Consider the following 20,823-nt stretch of genomic DNA (forward strand, 5'->3'; position numbering starts at 1 on the left):
AGGTAAACTGTGGTTGGAGATAAAGTCGCTGATAACAATCATCAAGTATTGTCCCCTTTGTAACTGTGTAAAACCTCTCAGGTAGATACCTGCCGACTCCTCACGAGCCCTCCATATAAAGACAGCACGGGATCAATCCTCCGCTCTGTGCCGGATGACATTCTCATTGTGGTCAAGCCAGCGGGCAGCATCTTGCGCATTTTCAAAGAAATGATTCTGGTCCATGGCGGTGATGCGAAGCTTCGCCGGGAACAGCATAGCATATTTCAGTTGTAGCCTCTGCAGGCGTTTTTTAACATCAGCAAACTTAGCGCGTCTGCGTTGCACCTCAGCGGAAAAGTCCGGATAGAAGGAGATTCTGCTGCCTTGAAACTGCACCGAGCCCCTCTCCCTGGTCAACCGCAACGCAATTTCCCGGTCCCTGTAGTTCAGGAGTCTGACCAGCATCGCTCTCGGGGGGCCACCCGGGGGAAGGGGTCACGGCGGAACTCTGTGCGCCCGCTCCACAGCATATAAAGGGGAAAAAGCTTCCTTGCCAAAGACATCCAGCAGCCAGTTCTCCATAAATTCTGTGGGATCCCTACCTTCCACCTTCTTCGGTAACCCCACTATCCGGACATTGTTGCGTCTCAAGCGATTCTCAATGTCATCTGTTCTGTCAAACGCTAAGTGTGCTTGCTGCGTTGCGATTCTCACATCGCGGTTCAGGTGAGGTAGTTGGTCTTCCTTGTCACTCACCCTCCCTTCCACCGCCATGGTCCTCTCCCTGATTTTCTGTAAATCCTGGCGTAGCAAGGACACAGTTTCTTTCAGTCCCCCAAACTGCTCTTTAAGGTCATCTACAGATGCTGTGCATCTCTGCACAGCGTGCAAAATCTCACCCAGTGTGGGCTGGGGTGTATCATCTGGCTGCTCCTCAAGTATACCAGGCATAGGGTCAGGAATAGAGTCCATAGGGGCAGCAGTATCATCCCCATCAGCATGGGGTGGTGAGGCCTGTCCTGCAGCTGACGCAGAGCACAGCGATGCTTCTGGGGATATGTCCTGTGGCCCTACAAGCTTCTGAGTGTAATATAGCATGTCCCGGGGCTGATCTTTAGCTTGAGGGGGTTTAGATGACTTACCCCCCAGCGAAGCTTTCTTGTCCAGACCGCGCGGTGTACTGTGTGGCTGTGACTGCCAGGCGCCATCTTGGCTGTGTGTGGAGGCCGCAGCAAGCGGTTTCTCCTCGGTTTTTGCGGGTCATCTCGGCCAGGTAGCGAGCGGCAGTGTGGTCCCCGAGGGTCTCGGAGGTAGTGTGCGGCGGATCCGCCCGGATTTCGGCGGTAATAACGGTGGGGAAAGGATCAGTTAAGGATCACCAGCGGGAGCTCCGTAAAACACCGCTGCTCACATGCCCCGTCAGGCCACGCCCCCGTTCAATATATGTTTAATATATGACGATGTCCTTACATTTTTAAATAATCCAAGATATGTAGTTTACTTTATTTACTTGTCTTGACCTTTATCTCACTCAAAGTCCTATGGGCAAAATTTTGTTCTATTGTATATAATTAGGGATGGATGTGTGTCATCATATGAGGCAGCTTTCAGGCCATTCTCTTTTTCTGATTCTGATATGTAGCAGATTCACCCTCTAATAATACATCTATCCGTCTGTTATTCTCAGAGTGGATTAAATATCCAACTATATATCTGGATATTTATATTTACTGCTGTATATAGATATTCAAGAATACTAACTCAATTATACACCAACCTTTTTTGAGGTTTTCATCCAATTAATGGAAACAATAATCAGCCAACTAATCAATTATGAAAATAATCATTAGTTGCCGCCCTACAGAGGACCCATTTACTAGTTACCTTGAGGGGGAAATTGTAAGATCCTCAGAGACAAAGCTGCCTGATGTGGGCGGAGTCCTGGTTTAGGGGAACCAATCAGCTCATGTCTAGTAATAATCTTTGTAGTTCTATTTTAGTAGATGGACGGGAGATGAGGAAAACCTCAGAGGATTGTCTCACTTTGTCTCCAGACTGTAAAGTAGAAGATGAGGACATCACACAGTATAGTCCAGGAGAAAACCCGACTACCTCAAATGTCCATCCGGCACCACACAGTGTAGATGGACCATCGTATTCCTCTTATCCTGAGGAACCTCAGACTGTGAGGGATGGTGCCGTCCTTCCAACAGAGAAGAGGTTTTCCTGTCCTGAGTGCGGGAAGTGTTTCCCTTCTAAATACAATCTTAATGTTCATAAGAGATCTCACACAGGTGAGAAGCCGTATTCCTGTCCTGAGTGCGGGAAATGTTTTTCAGTGAAGTCCAGTCTTTACACACATCAAAGCTCTCACACCGGAGAGAAGCCGTATTCCTGTTCTGAGTGTGGGAAATGTTTTATAAGAAAATCATACCTTGTCAAACATCAGCGGTCTCACACGGGGGAAAAGCCATATTACTGTCCTGAGTGTGGGAAATGTTTTTCACGGAAGTCCAGTCTTTTCACACATCAGAGATCTCACACGGGGGAGAAGCCGTATTCCTGTCCTGAATGCGGGAAATGTTTTTCAGACAAGTCCCATCTTTACACACATCAGAGATCTCACACGGGGCAGAAGCCACTTTCCTGTTCTGAGTGCGGGAAATGTTTTTCAGTGAAGTCTAATCTTTACAGACATCAGAGAACTCACAAAGGGGAGAAGCCGTATTCTTGTCCTGAGTGCGGGAAATGTTTTTCAATGAAGTCCAATCTTGACACACATCAGAGAACTCACACAGGGGAGAAGCCATATTCCTGTCCTGAGTGCGGGAAATGTTTTTCATTGAAGTCAAATCTTGACACACATCAGAGATCTCACACAGGGGAGAAGCCGTATTCCTGCCCTAAGTGTGGGAAATGTTTTTCAGACAATTCCAGTTTTAACAGACATCAGAGATCTCACATGGGGGAGAAGACACTTTCCTGTCCTGAGTGAGGGAAATGTTCCTCATGGAAGTCCTGTCTTCCTGTACATCAGGGATCCCACATAACCCTTGAGGTGTATTAGTAACGTGAGTGCGGGAAATGTCTTCTATATGAATGTTGCTGGACATCACAGGCGTCACGTGAGCCGCTACAGGAACATGTAACATCAGCCCGAAGGTGAACACTTCCTTTAACCCTTTCAATGCCAGAGACGTTTTTGCAGGATTTTTTTGTGCCCACATGTTTAACCCCTTCAATACTGGATACTTTCACCCCCTTCCTGCCCAGGCCAATTTTCAGCTTTGAGCGCTCTCACAATTTGACAATTTTGCGGTCATGTAACACTGTACCTTAATTAAATATTTATCTTTTTTTTTTCCCCACACATAGCTTTCTTTTTCTTTTGGTGGTATTTGATCACCACTGGGGTTTTTAATTTTTGTGCTACAACAAAAAAAATAAAAAAAGACAATTTTGAAAAAATATAAATGTTTTTCTTTGTTTCATTTATAAAATTTCAGAAATAATTATTTTTTCTCCTTCACTGATGGGTACTGATAAGGAGACACTAATATGCAGCACTGATGGGTGCCACTGATGAGGAGGTACTGACAAGCATCCCTGGTAGGCACTGATTGGCATCACTGGTGGTCATCGCTGGCAATCATCGCTAATGGGCCTGTACTGATCATCAATGCTGAATATCAGAGGAGATCCGCTGATCGTCTTCCTCTACTCGCGTCTTGTCAGCATGAATAAAGGAAAGATGATAACTGGCACTTCCTGGTTACGGCTTGATTAGCTTTGATTGGACACAGCTGATCACATGGTAAAGAGCGTCATAGGCTCTTTACCAAGATTGTAGATGCGGTGTGTCAAAGCGACACACGGCACCACTGATTGCCGTGCACCAGAGCGTCTTATTCTTTTGGACATCATAGGACATACAGTCAGGATAATGGAACCCCCGCCTGCCCATCATTCTGCTATAGGATGGGCGGGAAGGAGTTAAAAAAATTATTTTAGGCCTGAAGATTATATAAAATCCCCAAAACATGATATATTTTCTGAAAGCAGACACCCTAGAGCAGTGGTCATCAGCCCTGTCTTCAGGGCCCACTAACAGGTCAGGTTTTTGTATTACCTTGGGAAGATGCAGATTGGAATACTGCAATCACTGAGCAGCAAATTATATCACCTGTGATGAATTTCAGTTATCTTGCAAACCTTGCCTGCTAGTGGGCCTTGAGGACAGGGTTGATGACCACTGCCCTAGAGAATAAAATAGTGGAAGTTCCAATTTTTTTGTCACACGATATTAACGCAAGTCTACGAAATGCAAAATTTCTGTTAAAATTTTTTAGGGGGCACAAAAACACAATAAATTACCAATTTTTTTGGTAAAAATAAAAGTCGGGGTTGCATCAAGTAAATAAATACCCAACATGTCAAACCTTAAATTTATGTGAACCTGTGAAATGGTGACAAACTTCAGTACCCCATATTTTCTATAGGTGACGCTTTAAAGGCCCCCTATAGGTCATCAGTCTAGTGTTACGGAAGAGGTCTACTGTAGAATTATTGCTCTCATTCTGGCCTGCATGGCAATATGTAATGTGTATTGTAATCAATTCTTTTAAGCGTAAGCGCCCCAATGTGTGAGTTAATGTTTGTACATGTGTATATGTAGGGGCGGGGTCTCCTTTTTGGGAGGGGGGCTTTATATGCCTGGGTTTAAATTCATTTTTTACAATTCACTTTTGATCACATAAAGCAGCCTTTTTCAACCAGGGTACCTTGAGGTTTCTCCAAGGGCGCCTTGGCAAAATGCCTAACAATTGCCTCAAAATTGTATACAAGCCAGAGGGTGTATGAAACCTTTTAGTTACACAAAGTCACAGGTTTTCATTGTACACCATTACAACCTTCTAGCTGCCGACCTCCTAAGGACCAATGACATCATGGGTTTATAAGGAGGATGTCAGTTGCCTGAATATAACCCTAGTTTGACCCTCCCCCGCCTCTCTCCATCAACTTTGGGGTCTCATTAGCTAAGTAACAGAGAAAATCTGAGGGAAAAGAGAAACATTGGAATACTAGTCAGGACCAGTTTGCAAAAGTGTATTTGCTTTGGAAGAATAAATCACTTATAACGTTGAGTGTCCTACGTGTGTTTGTGTTATTGCATTATGTAGAACTATTAGAATAGTTTTTACATTTTAGATTGGGGCGCCTCAAGACTGTCCATAATTTTGGAGGTCGCCTCGAGACTATCCATCATTTTGGAGGGCGCCTCGAGACTGTCCATCATTTTGGAGGGCGCCTCGAGACTGTCCATCATTTTGGAGGGCGCCTCGAGACTGTCCATCATTTTGGAGGGCTCCTCGAGACTGTCCATCATTTTGGAGGGCTCCTCGAGACTGTCCATCATTTTGGAGGGCTCCTCGAGACTGTCCATCATTTTGGAGGGCTCCTCGAGACTGTCCATCATTTTGGAGGGCGCCTCGAGACTGTCCATCATTTTGGAGGGCGCCTCGAGACTGTCCATCATTTTGGAGGGCGCCTCGAGACTGTCCATCATTTTGGAGGGCGCCTCGAGACTGTCCATCATTTTGGAGGGCGCCTCGAGACTGTCCATCATTTTGGAGGGCGCCTCGAGACTGTCCATCATTTTGGAGGGCGCCTCGAGACTGTCCATCATTTTGGAAGGCGTCTCGAGACTGTCCATCATTTTGAAGAGTGCCTTGACTGAAAAAAAAAAGTTGAAACGCTGATGTAGAGGACAAAAAATCCCCTATGTGATGATTTTTTGGTGATAGGTTCTCTTTAATGAGACATCCAGGGTTTAAAAGACCCCCAATGTATCCCCTGTGCTCTACTGAAGTATAATGCAGATCACACTGCATTATATTCTGTCCTGGCCTTGATAGCCAGGAAACTGTCAACGAGGACCCGGAAGTGATGTCATGCATGTCACTTCTGGGTCAGAAACAAGAAGGAGAGGAGAGCGGATGTGTGTCCTCTCTCCTCCCCTCTACCCATCATCACCCGCTATGCTGGTCCCGGGTCTACAGATGGGCAAGAGGAGCCCGGGATGCATAGCGGGTGTATAGTTATAGTGCCTTTAAAGATTAAAAACCTACTTTCAGGGTCTTTAACCACTTTCAGACCGGACCATTTTGCTGGTAAATGACCAGAGGTCTTTTTACACTTTGGCACTGCGCTGCTTTAACTGGTAATTGCGCGGTCATGCAATGTTGTACCCAAACAAAATTTGCGTCCTTTTCTTCCCACAAATAGAGCTTTCTTTTGATGGTATTTGATTGCCTCTGCGATTTTTATTTTTTGCGATATAAACGTAAAAAGACCGCAAATTTTGAAAAAAAATGATATTTTCTACTTTTTGTTATTAGAAAAATCCAATAAACTCAATTTTAGTCATACATTTAGGCCAAAATGTATTCAGCCACATGTCTTTGGTAAAAAAAAAGTCAATAATTGTATATTTATTGGTTTGCGCAAAAGTTGTCACATCTACAAACTAAGGTACGTTTTCTGGAATTTACGCAGCTTTTAGTTTACGACTGCCTATCTCATTTCTTGAGGTGCTAAAATGGCAGGGCAGTACAAAACCCCCCCAAATGACCCCATTTTGGAAAGTAGACCCCCTAAGGAAATTGATAAGAGGCATGTTGAGCCCATTGAATATTTTATTTTTTTGCCTCAAGCGATTGAATAATGACAAAAAAAAATATTTTTTTTTTTTTTACACAAAGTTGTCACTAAATGATATATTGCTCACACATGCTATGGGCGTATGTGAAATGACACCCCAAAATAAATTCTGCTGCTTCTCCTGAGTACGGGGATACCACATATGTGGGACTTTTTGGGAGCCTAGCCGCGTACGGGGCCCCGAAAACCAAGCACCGCCTTCAGGCTTTCTAAGGGCGTAAATTTTTGAGTTCACTTCTCACTACCTATTACAGTTTTGAAGGCCATAAAATGCCAAGATGGCACAAAACCCCCACAAATGACCCCATTTTAGAAAGTAGACACCCCAAGCTATTTGCTGAGAGGCATGTTGAGTTCATGGAATATTTTATATTTTGCCACAAGTTGCGGGAAAATTACAAACTTTTTTTTTTTTTTTTTTTTTTTTTCACAAAGTTGTCACTAAATGATATATTGCTCACACATGCCATGGGCATATGTGAAATGACACCCCAAAATAAATTCTGCTGCTTCTCCTGAGTACGGGGATACCACATATGTGGGATTTTTTGGGAGCCTAGCCGCGTACGGGGCCCCGAAAACCAAGCACCGCCTTCAGGCTTTCTAAGGGCGTAAATTTTTGAGTTCACTTCTCACTACCTATTACAGTTTTGAAGGCCATAAAATGCCAAGATGGCACAAAACCCCCACAAATGACCCCATTTTAGAAAGTAGACACCCCAAGCTATTTGCTGAGAGGCATGTTGAGTTCATGGAATATTTTATATTTTGCCACAAGTTGCGGGAAAATTACAAACTTTTTTTTTTTTTTTTTTTTTTCACAAAGTTGTCACTAAATGATATATTGCTCACACATGCCATGGGCATATGTGAAATGACACCCCAAAATAAATTCTGCTGCTTCTCCTGAGTACGGGGATACCACATATGTGGGACTTTTTGGGAGCCTAGCCGCGTACGGGGCCCCGAAAACCAAGCACCGCCTTCAGGCTTTCTAAGGGCGTTACAGTTTTGAAGGCCATAAAATGCCAAGATGGCACAAACCCCCCCCAAATGACCCCATTTTGGAAAGTAGACACCCCTAAATTTAGGGGTACACTAGTGAGACTAGGTAATAAATGGCGGGTGCCCTGAAACTATAAAAAAATAACTAACCAACCAGCGTCACCTGTAACAGTTATATGGTGATCACTGGTGAAAGGGTTAACTAGGGGGCAATCAGGGGGCTTTATGCGGTAGTATATGGGGGTCCCTGGCGCTATAAAAAGCTGCGGCGAACCTAAATACCTACCTGCCTAACTAGCGTCACCTGTGACACTAATACAGCGATCAGAAAAACGATCGCTTATTAGGCTGGGTTCACACTGGAGCGATGCGGGAACGCCACGAATGCGCGGCGGGTTCCCGCATCGCATGCCTCCCGGCGGCAGTTCACACTGCCCTATGCGAACTGCTGGGAGTGTCAGTGAAATGTTACTGACACCCCCAGATCAGTTCGCATATCGCAGTGCGATCTGCAAACTCGGATCGCATGGTGTGAACACCCATGCGATCCGATTCTGCTGCGGGCCAAAAAAAGGGTCCCGTGCGAATTTGCGGCGGGTGCGGCGGGTGTGGCGGGTGCGGCGGGTGCGGCGAATGGCTGAACTCGAATCGCACAGAGATCGGATGTGATTTGCACTGCAGTGCGGTGCGAATCACATCCGTTCTCAAACCGCTGCAATGTGAACCCAGCCTTAGTGACACTGGCGACGGGGGGTGATCACGGGGTTAAACCTTTATTGGGGGGGTTAGGGGGGTACCTTAGAACTAAAGGGGGCTAACCCTAACTGCCCTAACAGTTATTAGTCACAAATGACACCCGCCGGGTGATCAGGGGGTTAAACCTTTATTAGGTAATAAATGGCGGGTGCCCTGAAACTATAAAAAAATAACTAACCAACCAGCGTCACCTGTAACAGTTATATGGTGATCACAGGTGAAAGGGTTAACTAGGGGGCAATCAGGGGGCTTTATGCGGTAGTATATGGGGGTCCCTGGCGCTATAAAAAGCTGCGGCGAACCTAAATACCTACCTGCCTAACTAGCGTCACCTGTGACACTAATACGGCGATCAGAAAAATGATCGCTTATTAGGCTGGGTTCACACTGGAGCGATGCGGAAACGCCGCGAATCCGCGGCGGGTTCCCGCATCGCATGCCTCCCGGCGGCAGTTCACACTGCCCTATGCGAACTGCTGGGAGTGTCAGTGAAATGTTACTGACACCCCCAGATCAGTTCGCATATCGCAGTGCGATCTGCAAACTCGGATCGCATGGTGTGAACACCCATGCGATCCGATTCTGCTGCGGGCCAAAAAAAGGGTCCCGTGCGAATTTGCGGCGGGTGTGGCGGGTGCGGCGGGTGCGGCGAATGGCTGAACTCGAATCGCACAGAGATCGGATGTGATTTGCACTGCAGTGCGGTGCGAATCACATTCGTTCTCATAAACCGCTGCAATGTGAACCCAGCCTTAGTGACACTGGCGACGGGGGGTGATCACGGGGTTAAACCTTTATTGGGGGGGTTAGGGGGGTACATTAGAACTAAAGGGGGCTAACTCTAACTGCCCTAACAGTTATTACAGTCACAAATGACACCAATGCAAAAAAAAAAAAAAAAAATGACATTGGTGTCACTGTGACTGGGGGGCAGGGGTAATTGGGGGGGTAAAGGGGGGGTGTGAGTGTGCCTGGCATGTTCTACTGTGTGTGTAGAGTGTTGGTGCAACTCACCGATCCGCTCTCCTCCGTGTCGGAACGAAAAATACCGACACAGAGGAGAGAATACATCACTTCCTCTCCTGTGTTTACATTACAGGAGAGGAAGTGATGTCACGGGGGATTTCCATTCGTCGAGAGCGATCGCGAGGGGGTGGCCATGAATGAATGGCCGCCCCCTCATCCCGGATCGCTCTCGAAGGAATGCCGACCGCCGCAGGCACCGGGGGGGGGCCCGATCGGGCCCCCCACCCGCGGGCAGGCAGGGACTTATATATACGCCCATATGCCTGCCCGTGCCATTCTGCCGACGTATATCGTCGTGCGGCGGTCGGCAAGTGGTTAAAGATCTATTGAACCTCAAGAGCCAGGGAATTATGAATAAAAACTGCTACTCTTCTTCGTTTGGAAGAATAGGTTGTATAAAATACCTGAGAGTATGCTTTGTGAAAATACTTTGGATGATTATCTTTATAAAAATGTGTCTCCTGGATTAGGATAATTTTTGCTCCAATCTTTATACTGCATAAAGGTCTAAGCCCTTGTACACACGGTCGGACATTCTGACGGAAAATGTCCGATCGGACCATGTTGTCTGATAATCTGACAGTGTGTAGGCTCCATCTGACTTTTTCCGTTGGAATGTCCGACCAACAAAGTTTGAGAGCTGGATATAAAATTTTCCGACAACATGATCCGATCGGATTTTGTCCGATCGTTTGTAGAGAATTCCGATCGGGCAAAGTGCCACGCATGCTCAAATCAAATTACGAGACCAAAGCTATTGGCTACTAGCCGCAACGTAGTCCCGTCGTAACGAACAAACGTCATCCCATTCTGAATGATCGGATTTTCCAACAACTTTGTCTGACCGTGTGTATGCAACACCAGTTTCGGACAAACTCCGTCTGAAAAAATCTGACGGATTTTGTTGTCGGAATGTCCGACCGTGTGTACAAGGGCTTACTGTGTTTAGATAAGGAATTATATCCCTGTACATTGTGTGATATACAGTACATGTACAATCACCATAATGTAATAATTGAGAGAATATAAAACAGAATAGGCATCTTATCCTGAAATGATGATAATGAAATAACCTTTTATATATCTAACTAATATGTCATCCAAAAATTTCCACCAAAGAATACAAAATTTCTTAGTGTATGTAAGAAAGATACTATATTATGCCGGCCATACACGGTTCGAATTTCGAAAGAATTTTCTTTCAAAAATCGTATCTAAGAATTTTCGTATGAATTTCGCACCATTAGTGGGCTGCAGCAACAGCCGATTTTCGTGCGGAAATAAAATTTGAGGAATCGGACATGTTGGAAATTTTTAGAAAAACAAACAATTTTCTAATCAATAATGGGAGAATCGTGCGAGAAACGTAATAAGAAAAGAAAATGTACGGAGATAAAAGAAAATGTACGGAGAGAAAAGAAGATTCCCAGCCAAGAAAATTCTTTTCTGTAGCAACATGAGGTGAAATTGAAGGCTTGGTTGGCCGAATTTCGAAAATCAATGGTGGCATCATCGGATCACAAAAAAAACGAATTTTCTGATTTTGAAAAGAAAATTCGTTCGAAATTGGACCGTGTATGGCCTGCATAAGTCTCGAAAATGGATACAGATATAATTACATATGACTAGAACCAAACAAAATGTAAGGTATATCTTTATATCCCTATACACAATTAACAAAAACATAATTTTTTTTTTTTTTATAAATCTTTTTATTTAATTTCATTAACAGACGAACAGACAAAACAAAGCACAGCACAACAGGACATCATACACATTGAAAGATAAAATATATTAATACACTATCAGGATCCAATTACCCTGTATAGCAACTATTGCTTCAAAGTAAAAATTCTGAATAACAAAGCGACAACTTTAAAAAAAAATACAATAATTAACAAAAAAAAATAAAAATAATACACCTATATTATGTATAATGACCCCCATCGGCATTAGATGCTGTTACGGTTTGTCCAGCCACTTTGCCCAGACTTTATCATATTTGCTAGGGCAACCCCTATTAATATAAGTGTCCTCTATACAATGGGAGATTATTATTAATCAATTGTTTCCAGTATAAAAGTGTGGGAGGGCAAGGTCTCTTCCAATGCATAGCAATGGCTTTTCTTGCATAGAATAATGTTGTATTAGTGAACACTCACTCAGACACTATAGGAACAATACTCTCTACCAGACCCAGCAGGCAAACAGACATTGAGACCGGTAAAGGAACAGAGGTAATAGTGTCCAATAAATCTACCACTTCCCCCCAGAAGATAACTATATATGGACAAGTCCAAACAATGTGTGTAAAACCCCCCTGAGATGCTCCACGCTGCCAACACTCAGAAGAGCATGCAGGATTTATCTTTTGATGTCTATACAGCGTAAAAGAAGGAAGAGACCAAATAAATATCAAAAGGTCTGACTTTTAAGGCATGGAAGCAAATAAGAAAGTAACAAAAATAGTTTATTCAAAAATATACAATGTCATAACAGTGTTCAAAACAATATAAAAATCATATAAAATGATACCATTTGTATATTGAGCCCTTGTGCGTAGCGTCTACGCGATTCGCCGCAAAGGGTTCCTCAGGACACAGAAAAAGGTTCAAAGACGTAGCAAGAGAGAGCAGAAATAAATCTCACTATCTTCAACTAGGCTGCGCCTCAGGTACAAATGTCATAGCGACACGGACAAATCCAAATATATGGAGACAGTCAACCAACCACACTGTGATATGTGCACAGCGTTGGGCTGTCTCCCGCAGGTAGGCCTTCATTGTATCTACAAAAATACTTTTAGCCTCTATATATGCTGTCTGGCTATACTATGTGTCACCAGCATCTACTAAGCTCCATATGGATGGGATTGTGTCCTCTATTGGCTGTCCCTATTGATGGTAAAATAGTGAATGAGTCTTCATTCCTGCCCCTGCTATAAGCAACTACTAATTTTTGTTTGTACTCCTTAGAACGTGCCACTTGCTGTCTATTCTATCACAGTGTGGTTGACTGTCTCCATATATTTGGATTTGTCTGTGTTGCTATGACATTTGTACATAAGGCGCAGCCTAGTTGAAGATAGTGAGATTTATTTCTGCTCTCTCTTGCTACGTCTTTGAACCTTTTTCTGTGTCCTGAGGAAGCCTTTACGGTGAAACGCGTAGACGCAACGCACAAGGGCTCAATGTACAAATTGTATCATTTTATATGATTTTTATGTGGTTTTGAACACTGTTTCTAATAAATTATTTTTGTTACTTTCATATTTGCTTCATATAGCCTTAAAAGCCCGACCTTTTGATATCCATTCGGTATCTTCCTTGTTTTCCCTTGATATATATGGATGTGGCACTGTGGGTGCTCCCTCCTTTTTCCTCATTTCGTCTATACAGCGTAATATATGCACCAATTTGAATTGAGTCATGCGGTCTCTCAAAGATACCAGAGTTCGCAGAGGGAAATCCCACACACCCCTCCAGTCTTCCATATCCAAATCTGGTATATCTCGCATCCACCTAGCTCTGAGACCTACTAATGGCAAAATAGAAATGAAAGTAAAATGAGAATACAGTCTCGAGGTGAGCTTATCCAGGCACTCAACCCTGAGTACCAATTCTAAAGATGATTAAACAATCCTTGAGCTGTCCTGTGGAAAATATGGAGAAGCTTCAAATATCTAAATAAATAAGAATTAGGTAAGTTGAAGATTGAGGTCCCAGAAGCCCGTGTTCAATGTGTTTCCTTTGAGGTTTTTTTTTGTAGATTGTAGAGGATCGATGTACACTACTGCTCGCTGATTGGGGAGTAAGAGAAATGTTCTACACACAGTTGTTTTCAAGGAGTTTTTGGGGGGTTGGTATACAATCACTGTTTTTCTAAGGTATTTTTTAGAGAATTTTGCACAGTATCACTGTTTACCGATTGGAGGTTAGGGATTAATGAATATTATCACAGCACACTGATTGGGCTAGAAGAATTTATTGCATACCATCACTGCCCATTGAGAGGGAGCTTGGAGGTTATGGCACACTACCACCGATAGGGTGATTAAATATTTTTTTTATTATTTTTTTCTTGTACATAGTCACCACTTACAGATCGGGAGGTTAGAGGATGTTGCACATTGCTACCACTCACTGATTGGGTTGTTGGAGGCGGTGGAACATTGTTACTGTTCATTGAGTAAATGGTTAAAAGGTTTTTGTACACAACTAACCACTGATTGGGGTGTCGGTAGATACCCTGCCTTTTTTATTTTTATTTTTTATCACGGATGGGTTTGTTTAGATTGGGATGAGTGAGATTGTAGTATATTTTCATTGTTTTTTTTTTTTGTTTTTTTTTTTGAGGGTTAATTTGAGGAAAAGGTATATTGTTACTATACATTCACTGGCAGATGGGGACTATTACATATGAATTTTGGTAATTTGCTCATATTACCCCTATTTAAAAGAGATTTGGGCTTTGCCGCTGCTTTAGTAATAAGCCCACCTCCGTTGCTGATAGGAAAGAGATGAGGAAGAGCAGGTATGACTTGCTCAGGTGTTTGGCATCCTAGCCTTGCTCACCGAGGGGGTGGAGGTGGGCGAGGGAACGTCAAGCCGCTCCGCCTCACTTCCCGAGAGATCTGCCCTAGTGGTGAGGAGGGGAAAGATGGGACGAGAGGATGCGAATGCATGTGATCCATGGCTGGCCTCTCTCCCTTATCACATTCAGCTGGCCAGGTGAGCAGGCGGGGAACTGTCGGCACCCATTGCCCAGGACAAATGACCACGGAAGGGGTGGGATTGAGGGGGGGGGTGCTGCAGTGCCCACCAATAGTGGGGGGGTGATAGGTGTCAACCCCTCTTTACCCCGAGAGAAGACAGCTTGGCTATAGTGGACATATGACATGCCGGGGGGGGGGGGGTGGCATGGTTTTACAACTCGGGCTAGTTGGGCTGAGATGGTTAGTCCTATAGGGCCTGGGAATTTGGGGCTGGGGGGTGGAATATGTGGGTGTTAGAGAGGGGGGAGGAGAAAGAAAGGGGAAAAAAATGTCAGATTATCTATAATTGGGTATCTGATTAAGCTCCTCCTCTGAGAGATGTAATCAGCTTAAGGTTTGAGATATAAGAGGACAATGGATACATTTTTCCTTTTTTTTTTCTGCTTGCATTAATGACTTTATAATCTGAATGAGAAAGTATATATCTCAAGCATTTTTTCTTTTTTAACCACTACAATACAGGGCACTTTCACCCCCTTCCTTCCCAGCCCAATTTTCAGCTTTCATCGCTCTAGCGCTTTCAATGACAATTGCGCGGTCATGCTACACTGTACCCAAATGAAATTGTTATCATTTTGTTCGCACAAATAGAGCTTTATTTTGGTGTTATTTATTCATGACTCTGTTTTTTATTTTTTGCGATATAAGCGCAAAAAAAGCGGAAATTTGGAAAAAAAACAATATTTTCTTTTTTCTATTTGAAAAGAGATCCAATAAAATCAAATTTTGTCATAAATTTAAGCCAAAATGTATTCTGCTACATGTTTTTGGTAAAAAATAATTCTGTTAAGTGTATAATAATTGGTTTGTGTGATCAGGGACATATGTACGCAAATGATCATGTACATATGTGTGCAGATGATCACGTATATATGTGTGCAGATAATCATTGGGACATGTGATTTTAGTGGGACATATGTGGGGGACATGTTTTTATTATTAGGGACATGTGTTTTTATTATTTGGGGACATGTTGTTTTGTTTTGGGGACATGTGTGTTTTGGGGACATATGTGGGGACTGTGTTTGTACTGTGTGGTGTGTTGTGTGTTGACACTAGACTTATGATCAGTGAGTAAAAAGCTGTAAAAAGCAGCTCATACTCACTGATCATCAGCCGGTTGCAGCGTTCTGCTCTCCTCTCAGCGATGACTTCCGTGTGAGGAGAGGAGAGCCGATTGCCTAGCAACCGGCTAATTGTTTACATCACATGACGGCCGTGATTGGACACGGCCGTCATGTGAGCAGGAGGGCCAATCACAGAGCCCTCCTGCTGATCTGAGATGTGCCGTGTCCGGGTGACACAAGCACATCGGGATCGCGCCGCTGCGCGGGCACGCGCGCGCGCGATCCCGCTACTTCTGAAGGACGTTCCTGAACGTCCTTTTAGGAGTAGATGGCTCCCACCCGGCCGTATATATGCATTGGCCGGGTGGGAAGTGGTTAAGGAGAATTGATCATGCACCTGGACTAGCGATGCTCCTAGCTATGGAGTATAGATACGTAATGTCTGTATTATATGTACTACTGGGGGAATTAAAGGCATATTTCTTATTTAGATATTTTTAGGATGATCAGGAAGTGCATTAGTGTTGGTATCACATCTTAGATCTCTGCCTTGCTTGACCACTTCACCCACTTCCCCCCACCAGTGGGAGAAAAGTCGGAAGTGTTTCAAACTTTCCTACTTTTTGGATAGCAGACAGGTCCGAAAATTGCACCTATCTCTCTATCTGTATTTTTCTGAGGGATTTGGATATTTAATATTAGGGTCCCTTTTTTCTTTTTCTTCTCTTTTTTAAATTTTTTCCTCTTATAACCAAACGCTAAAATGACCAGGATAACTTTGACCTCTTACAATGTCAAGGGGCTAAATAGCCCAGAGAAATGAACTAGACTTCTTGGCGGGCTGGGGAGACTTAAATCTCATATTGTTTTTCTCCAGGAGACACATTTCAAAAAAGATATAATCCCAAAATTAGGGAACCATAGGTTTTGGACAGTCTATCATAGTGACTTTCAGACTTCCAAGTCAAGTGAGGTATCAGTTCTCCTCTCTAAGCAGATCCCATGGAAGGAATTAAAGGTAATTACGGATGATGAGGGTCGACTCCTTATTGTGAAGGGACTTCTGTTTGAGCAAAAGGTTACGTTAGTTACCGTATATACTCGAGTATAAGCCGAGATTTTCAGCCTCTTTTTTGAGGCTGAAAGTGCCCCCCTCGGCTTATACTCGAGTCATCGCTGTCTGCCCGCTCGATCAGCGTGTCGAGCAGACAGACAGCGGCCATTCTATAATTCAAAAGCCGCGCCTCCGGCGCCGCCTTCGCCTGTGATAGGCGGAACACTGAATTTCCCAGCAGCCTGTGTTCCGCCTATCACGGACATCGTATCATCCTCGTACTACGGACGAGGATGATACGATGTCCGTGATAGGCGGAACACAGGCTGCTGGGAAATTCAGTGTTCCGCCTATCACAGGCGAAGGCGGAGGCGCGGCTTTTGAATTTTACAATGGCCGCCGAGGCGCCGACGAAGAGGGCACGGGACGGAGGCAAGGGAAGGCACGGCACGGGACGGGACGGAGGCAAGGCAAGGCACGACACGGGACGGAGGCAAGGCACGGGACGGAGGCTCGGGACAAAGGCTCGGGACACAGGTAGGCTGGACACACACACACACACACACACACACACACACACACACACACACACACACACGGATGGAGACACACACAGGGATGGATGGATGGATGGAGACACACACACACAGGGATGGATGGATGGATGGAGACACACACACACACAGGGATGGATGGATGGATGGACACACACACACACAGGGATGGATGGACGGACACACAGGGATGGACGGACACACAGGGATGGACGGACACACAGGGATGGACGGACACACAGGGATGGACGGACACACACACAGGGATGGACAGGCATGTCTCACCCTCGGCTTATACACGAGTCAATAAGTTTGCCAGTTTTTTTGGGGGTAAATTGGGGGCCTCGGCTTATATTCGGGTCGGCCTATACTCGAGTATATACGGTAACTTATATTTACCAAATGAGGATCAGGTCGCTGCACTTGAGACATATCTGCATTTGGTGTATCAACATACGGAGGGACTATTACTGGTGGGAGGGGAATTTAATATGGCTTTGGATCCCACGCTTGATGTGTCCAAAGGTGCCTCCTATTTATCGTATGCAAAACTGCGAAGAGCTAACGGACTTCTCCAGGATCTGCAATTGATGGATAGCTGGAGAACCCTTCATGTACAGGACAGGGATTACAACTTCTTTTTGGCAAAACACAGGACATGTACCAGAACTGATTACATTTTTGTCACGCACAATGTTCTCTCATGTCTATATGAGGCCTCCATAGGCTTGTTTACTCTTTCAGATCATACGCCAACTAAAGCCCCATACACACTATCAGTTTTTCTGCTGAGTTTTGTCTTCAGATTTACCAAAACCATATAATATGAGGTCAAACCTTAGGAGTTTCAATGTGTATGCAATCAGGCAGGCCCTTGCACTACATGGTTTTGGTAAACCTGAAGACAGAAATCAGCAGAAAATCTGATAGTGTGTATGGGGCATAATTGTATAATAGAACTGGGAGAACCAGTGTCTCGTGATTTGGCATTTGAAAATGAATGAGACACTTTTGAAACATCTGGAATATGAGAAACATCTAAGTCAAGCTCTAGATTCCTTTTTTGCAACTAACGAGACAGGGGAGGTCACTCCATATTTTTTGTGGGAAACACATAAATGTGTTGTTATTAGGGGTACCCTTATATCTTTGGAAAGGAGAAGGAAGTGTCACCAGCACACCAGGATCTCCAAAAGTGGGTCCAAAACTTTAATCCCATAGTATCAAAAGATGAAAGCAACGTTTCGGAGCCACACAGGACCCCTTCATCAGGCATGTGACGATATCTTTGGTGGCCCATAGAAAACGACTACTAACTGTCCAGTTAGATTCTCTACTTAGAGATATCCAGATACTGGAACTGGCACATAAGTTGTATAATGTTCTGGTGAGTGGGGAAGCACTACTAAGGGGGCACCCTCACCATCACAGCTGCCACAGTTTGGGACACGAGAACTTTACACCTTATCAACTTTTCATTGATTGGTGGATTTGTTTTTTAGCAAAATTAGTTCATTGCAGTAGATGCAAAGTGGAAGCAGTGAACTCGCAGAGAACACTATATTGAGCACAATTTTTTTTATGATTACATGAGTTTGCACAGATTGTTAGTGTATTTATTATAGCAGCAAATAATATAAGATTAACGAAGTAGGTGTAAAGTGAAAGTAGTGGATCTGCAGGGAACAGCATCTTGAGCACAAAGCACTTTATGTTGTATATGAATTTGCACATGGATCAGTTTGCTTAATTTATTGATAAACACCATAAAGATCAATGAAGTAGGTGTAAAGTGGAAGCACCAGACGTCTACTGTAACTAGGGTTGCCACCTTTTCTTCAAGTCAAACCCGAACACTTTAGCAGCGCATGATTTTTATATATTTTTTTATATAGTATAAACTATACATATATTTTGCTATTAAATAACATTTCTAATCATATGAAGTTAATAACAAGAGTCCCCCTTTACATCGGAGTCCACAGAGTTCACATTTTACATCAGAATCCACAGAGGTCCCCTTTACATCAGAGTCCACAGAGTTCCCCTTTTACATCTGAACTTGCAGAGCTCCCTTTCAAAGTAAGGGGGGACTCTGCAGACTCTGATGTAAGGGAGAGCTCTGGGGACTCTAACATATTTCCCACATCCTCTGGGAACCCTGATGTAAGGGGAAACACTGGCCTCTGGTGTAAAGGGGAACTCTGATGTAAGGGGGTGCTCTGAAAACCCTGATTTACCTTAGTGTACTCACTCAAAGGCAGGAGAGAGAAGGAGGGGAGACTTCAGTCACAGACAGGGATGGATGGTGAGCTCACTCACCCCTTGGCAGTCAGGACCTCTCATCCAGATGTATCTGAGGCTGCCGGATTCAAATTTCCGGACCCAACTTTCCTTTTCTGTGGTACAGTGGCAGGGATTGGAGTGTGGGCAGACACAGAGGGGTAGGGGTGGGGGAAAGAGGTGCAGGTTGAGGCCTCTCTCCTCTCCCATCTGTGTGTGTTGGGGGGGGGAGGGAATTGTTAGTGCTGGCTTTGGGCAGTGTGAAAGAGTGTAACAGACACTCTCAGCTTACTTAGACAACAAGCCATAGTCCAGTCTATATAATGTGTCCGGGTTTCAGGTGGTCTGAAACCCGAACACATGATTCCAAACCCGAACTGTCCGGGTGAATCCTGGACAGGTGGCAACCCTAACTGTAACATCTGCAGAGAATATTATTTGAGCCCCTAGCACTTTATATATGGAATGTCTCCACATATTGTAGTGTATTTGTGATGATTTATGTGCACACACAATAGGACAGCGCTGTAACACATAATGCTCTTCTAGTTGATAAAGGGAACACTTACCTTTGTTACAGCAGCAGTCCGGTATAAGTTATTTCTGTAGGTATTTGAGTTGTTACACATAGCGCAGGTTTTATTCTATTTATATTGGGGACATAATTGCCCAAATCTGGGGATCAGGAGCCACTTCCACCCTTTACTCTCGGCTGGGGCTCTTTGTATCCATATAACAGATGTTCTACATGACTAAATCTGACATCAATTTTACAGCAAAATCAAAGGGGCCAAAATGTCTCCCCCCCCGAGCAGTAATATATTTTTATCCCCCTTGGTGGGAGTGGAGATGACCCATCTATAAGGATATACAGTACATACACACACAGCACAAGGCCATGTTCACACTACCAGATGTTTTCTGAGCTGCAGTTCCTCTGATCTCCACAAGGTGGTGATCTCACTTCTACCCAGACAGGAAGTCTCTATGGAAGGCAGGAAGTGATGTCATGTACAGACAGGAAGTTGCAGGTGAGAGGTAAGTTGGGAGGAAGTAGAGTGGAGAAATAGCTGGAAGTGGCAGCAGAGGAGGTAATAAGATCTTATTTTCTATTTACACCCAGTAACCCCCCGTCATGTCCGTCCTCTTCCTCCATAGTCACTGTGATGTCTTTTATCTCCAGCAGATGATGATACACACACATATATAGTGTGGAAACCTAAATTAACCCCTTCAGGGGGATCAGTTGATAAAAAATATATCTTTCATCCAAAGCTGGCCATATATGTGCTCTTGTCAGCCCATTCTCATTATTGTTCTGAATAATGTTTCTGCCTGAAATCCGGACACATTATTCAGACAGGAATGTGGCTCGGAGCGGGGCCAGGTGGGAGGGTGAGGGGAGGAGGAGGTGGGAGATGATGGCACCCGACCTGTGAAGTCAGGTGTGGACTGGGCAGGACAGCGGCATGAGAGGACTCATCTCACTGAGCTCCCGCTGCCGATCTTTCTCTTTTCTGTGGCCGTATTACTGTCACCATCGGCTCCTGCTTCCACCCACAGCTGCCTGTGTCCCTGCAGAGCCCTCCGGCAGAACAGAGA

At 44.3% G+C, this 20,823-nt stretch overlaps 2 protein-coding genes across 4 annotated transcripts in view; one reads left to right on the plus strand and one right to left on the minus strand.

Moving 5' to 3' along the window:
• LOC143989549 (uncharacterized) overlaps positions 1-20,823 on the plus strand; it is a 157,571-nt gene that overhangs the window by 112,552 nt on the left and 24,196 nt on the right. Inside the window, exon 7 of one of the 2 annotated variants that reach the window (XM_077489725.1) lies at positions 1,983-2,798. The exons of the other annotated variant lie outside the window; for it this stretch is intronic. Within the exon in view, the coding sequence (XP_077345851.1) occupies positions 1,983-2,798 (816 nt within the window). The remainder of the gene's footprint in view (positions 1-1,982; positions 2,799-20,823) is intronic. 2 annotated transcript variants of the gene reach the window in all.
• The window catches only part of LOC143989605 (uncharacterized), a 270,608-nt gene that overhangs the window by 82,059 nt on the left and 167,726 nt on the right, over positions 1-20,823 (minus strand). The gene's annotated exons all lie outside the window — the stretch shown is intronic.

Source organism: Lithobates pipiens, unplaced genomic scaffold, assembly GCF_037356315.1.
Source record: "Lithobates pipiens isolate NorthernLeopardFrog02 unplaced genomic scaffold, aLitPip1_a1.2 Scaffold_18, whole genome shotgun sequence".
In the NCBI taxonomy this organism is placed as follows: domain Eukaryota; kingdom Metazoa; phylum Chordata; class Amphibia; order Anura; family Ranidae; genus Lithobates; species Lithobates pipiens.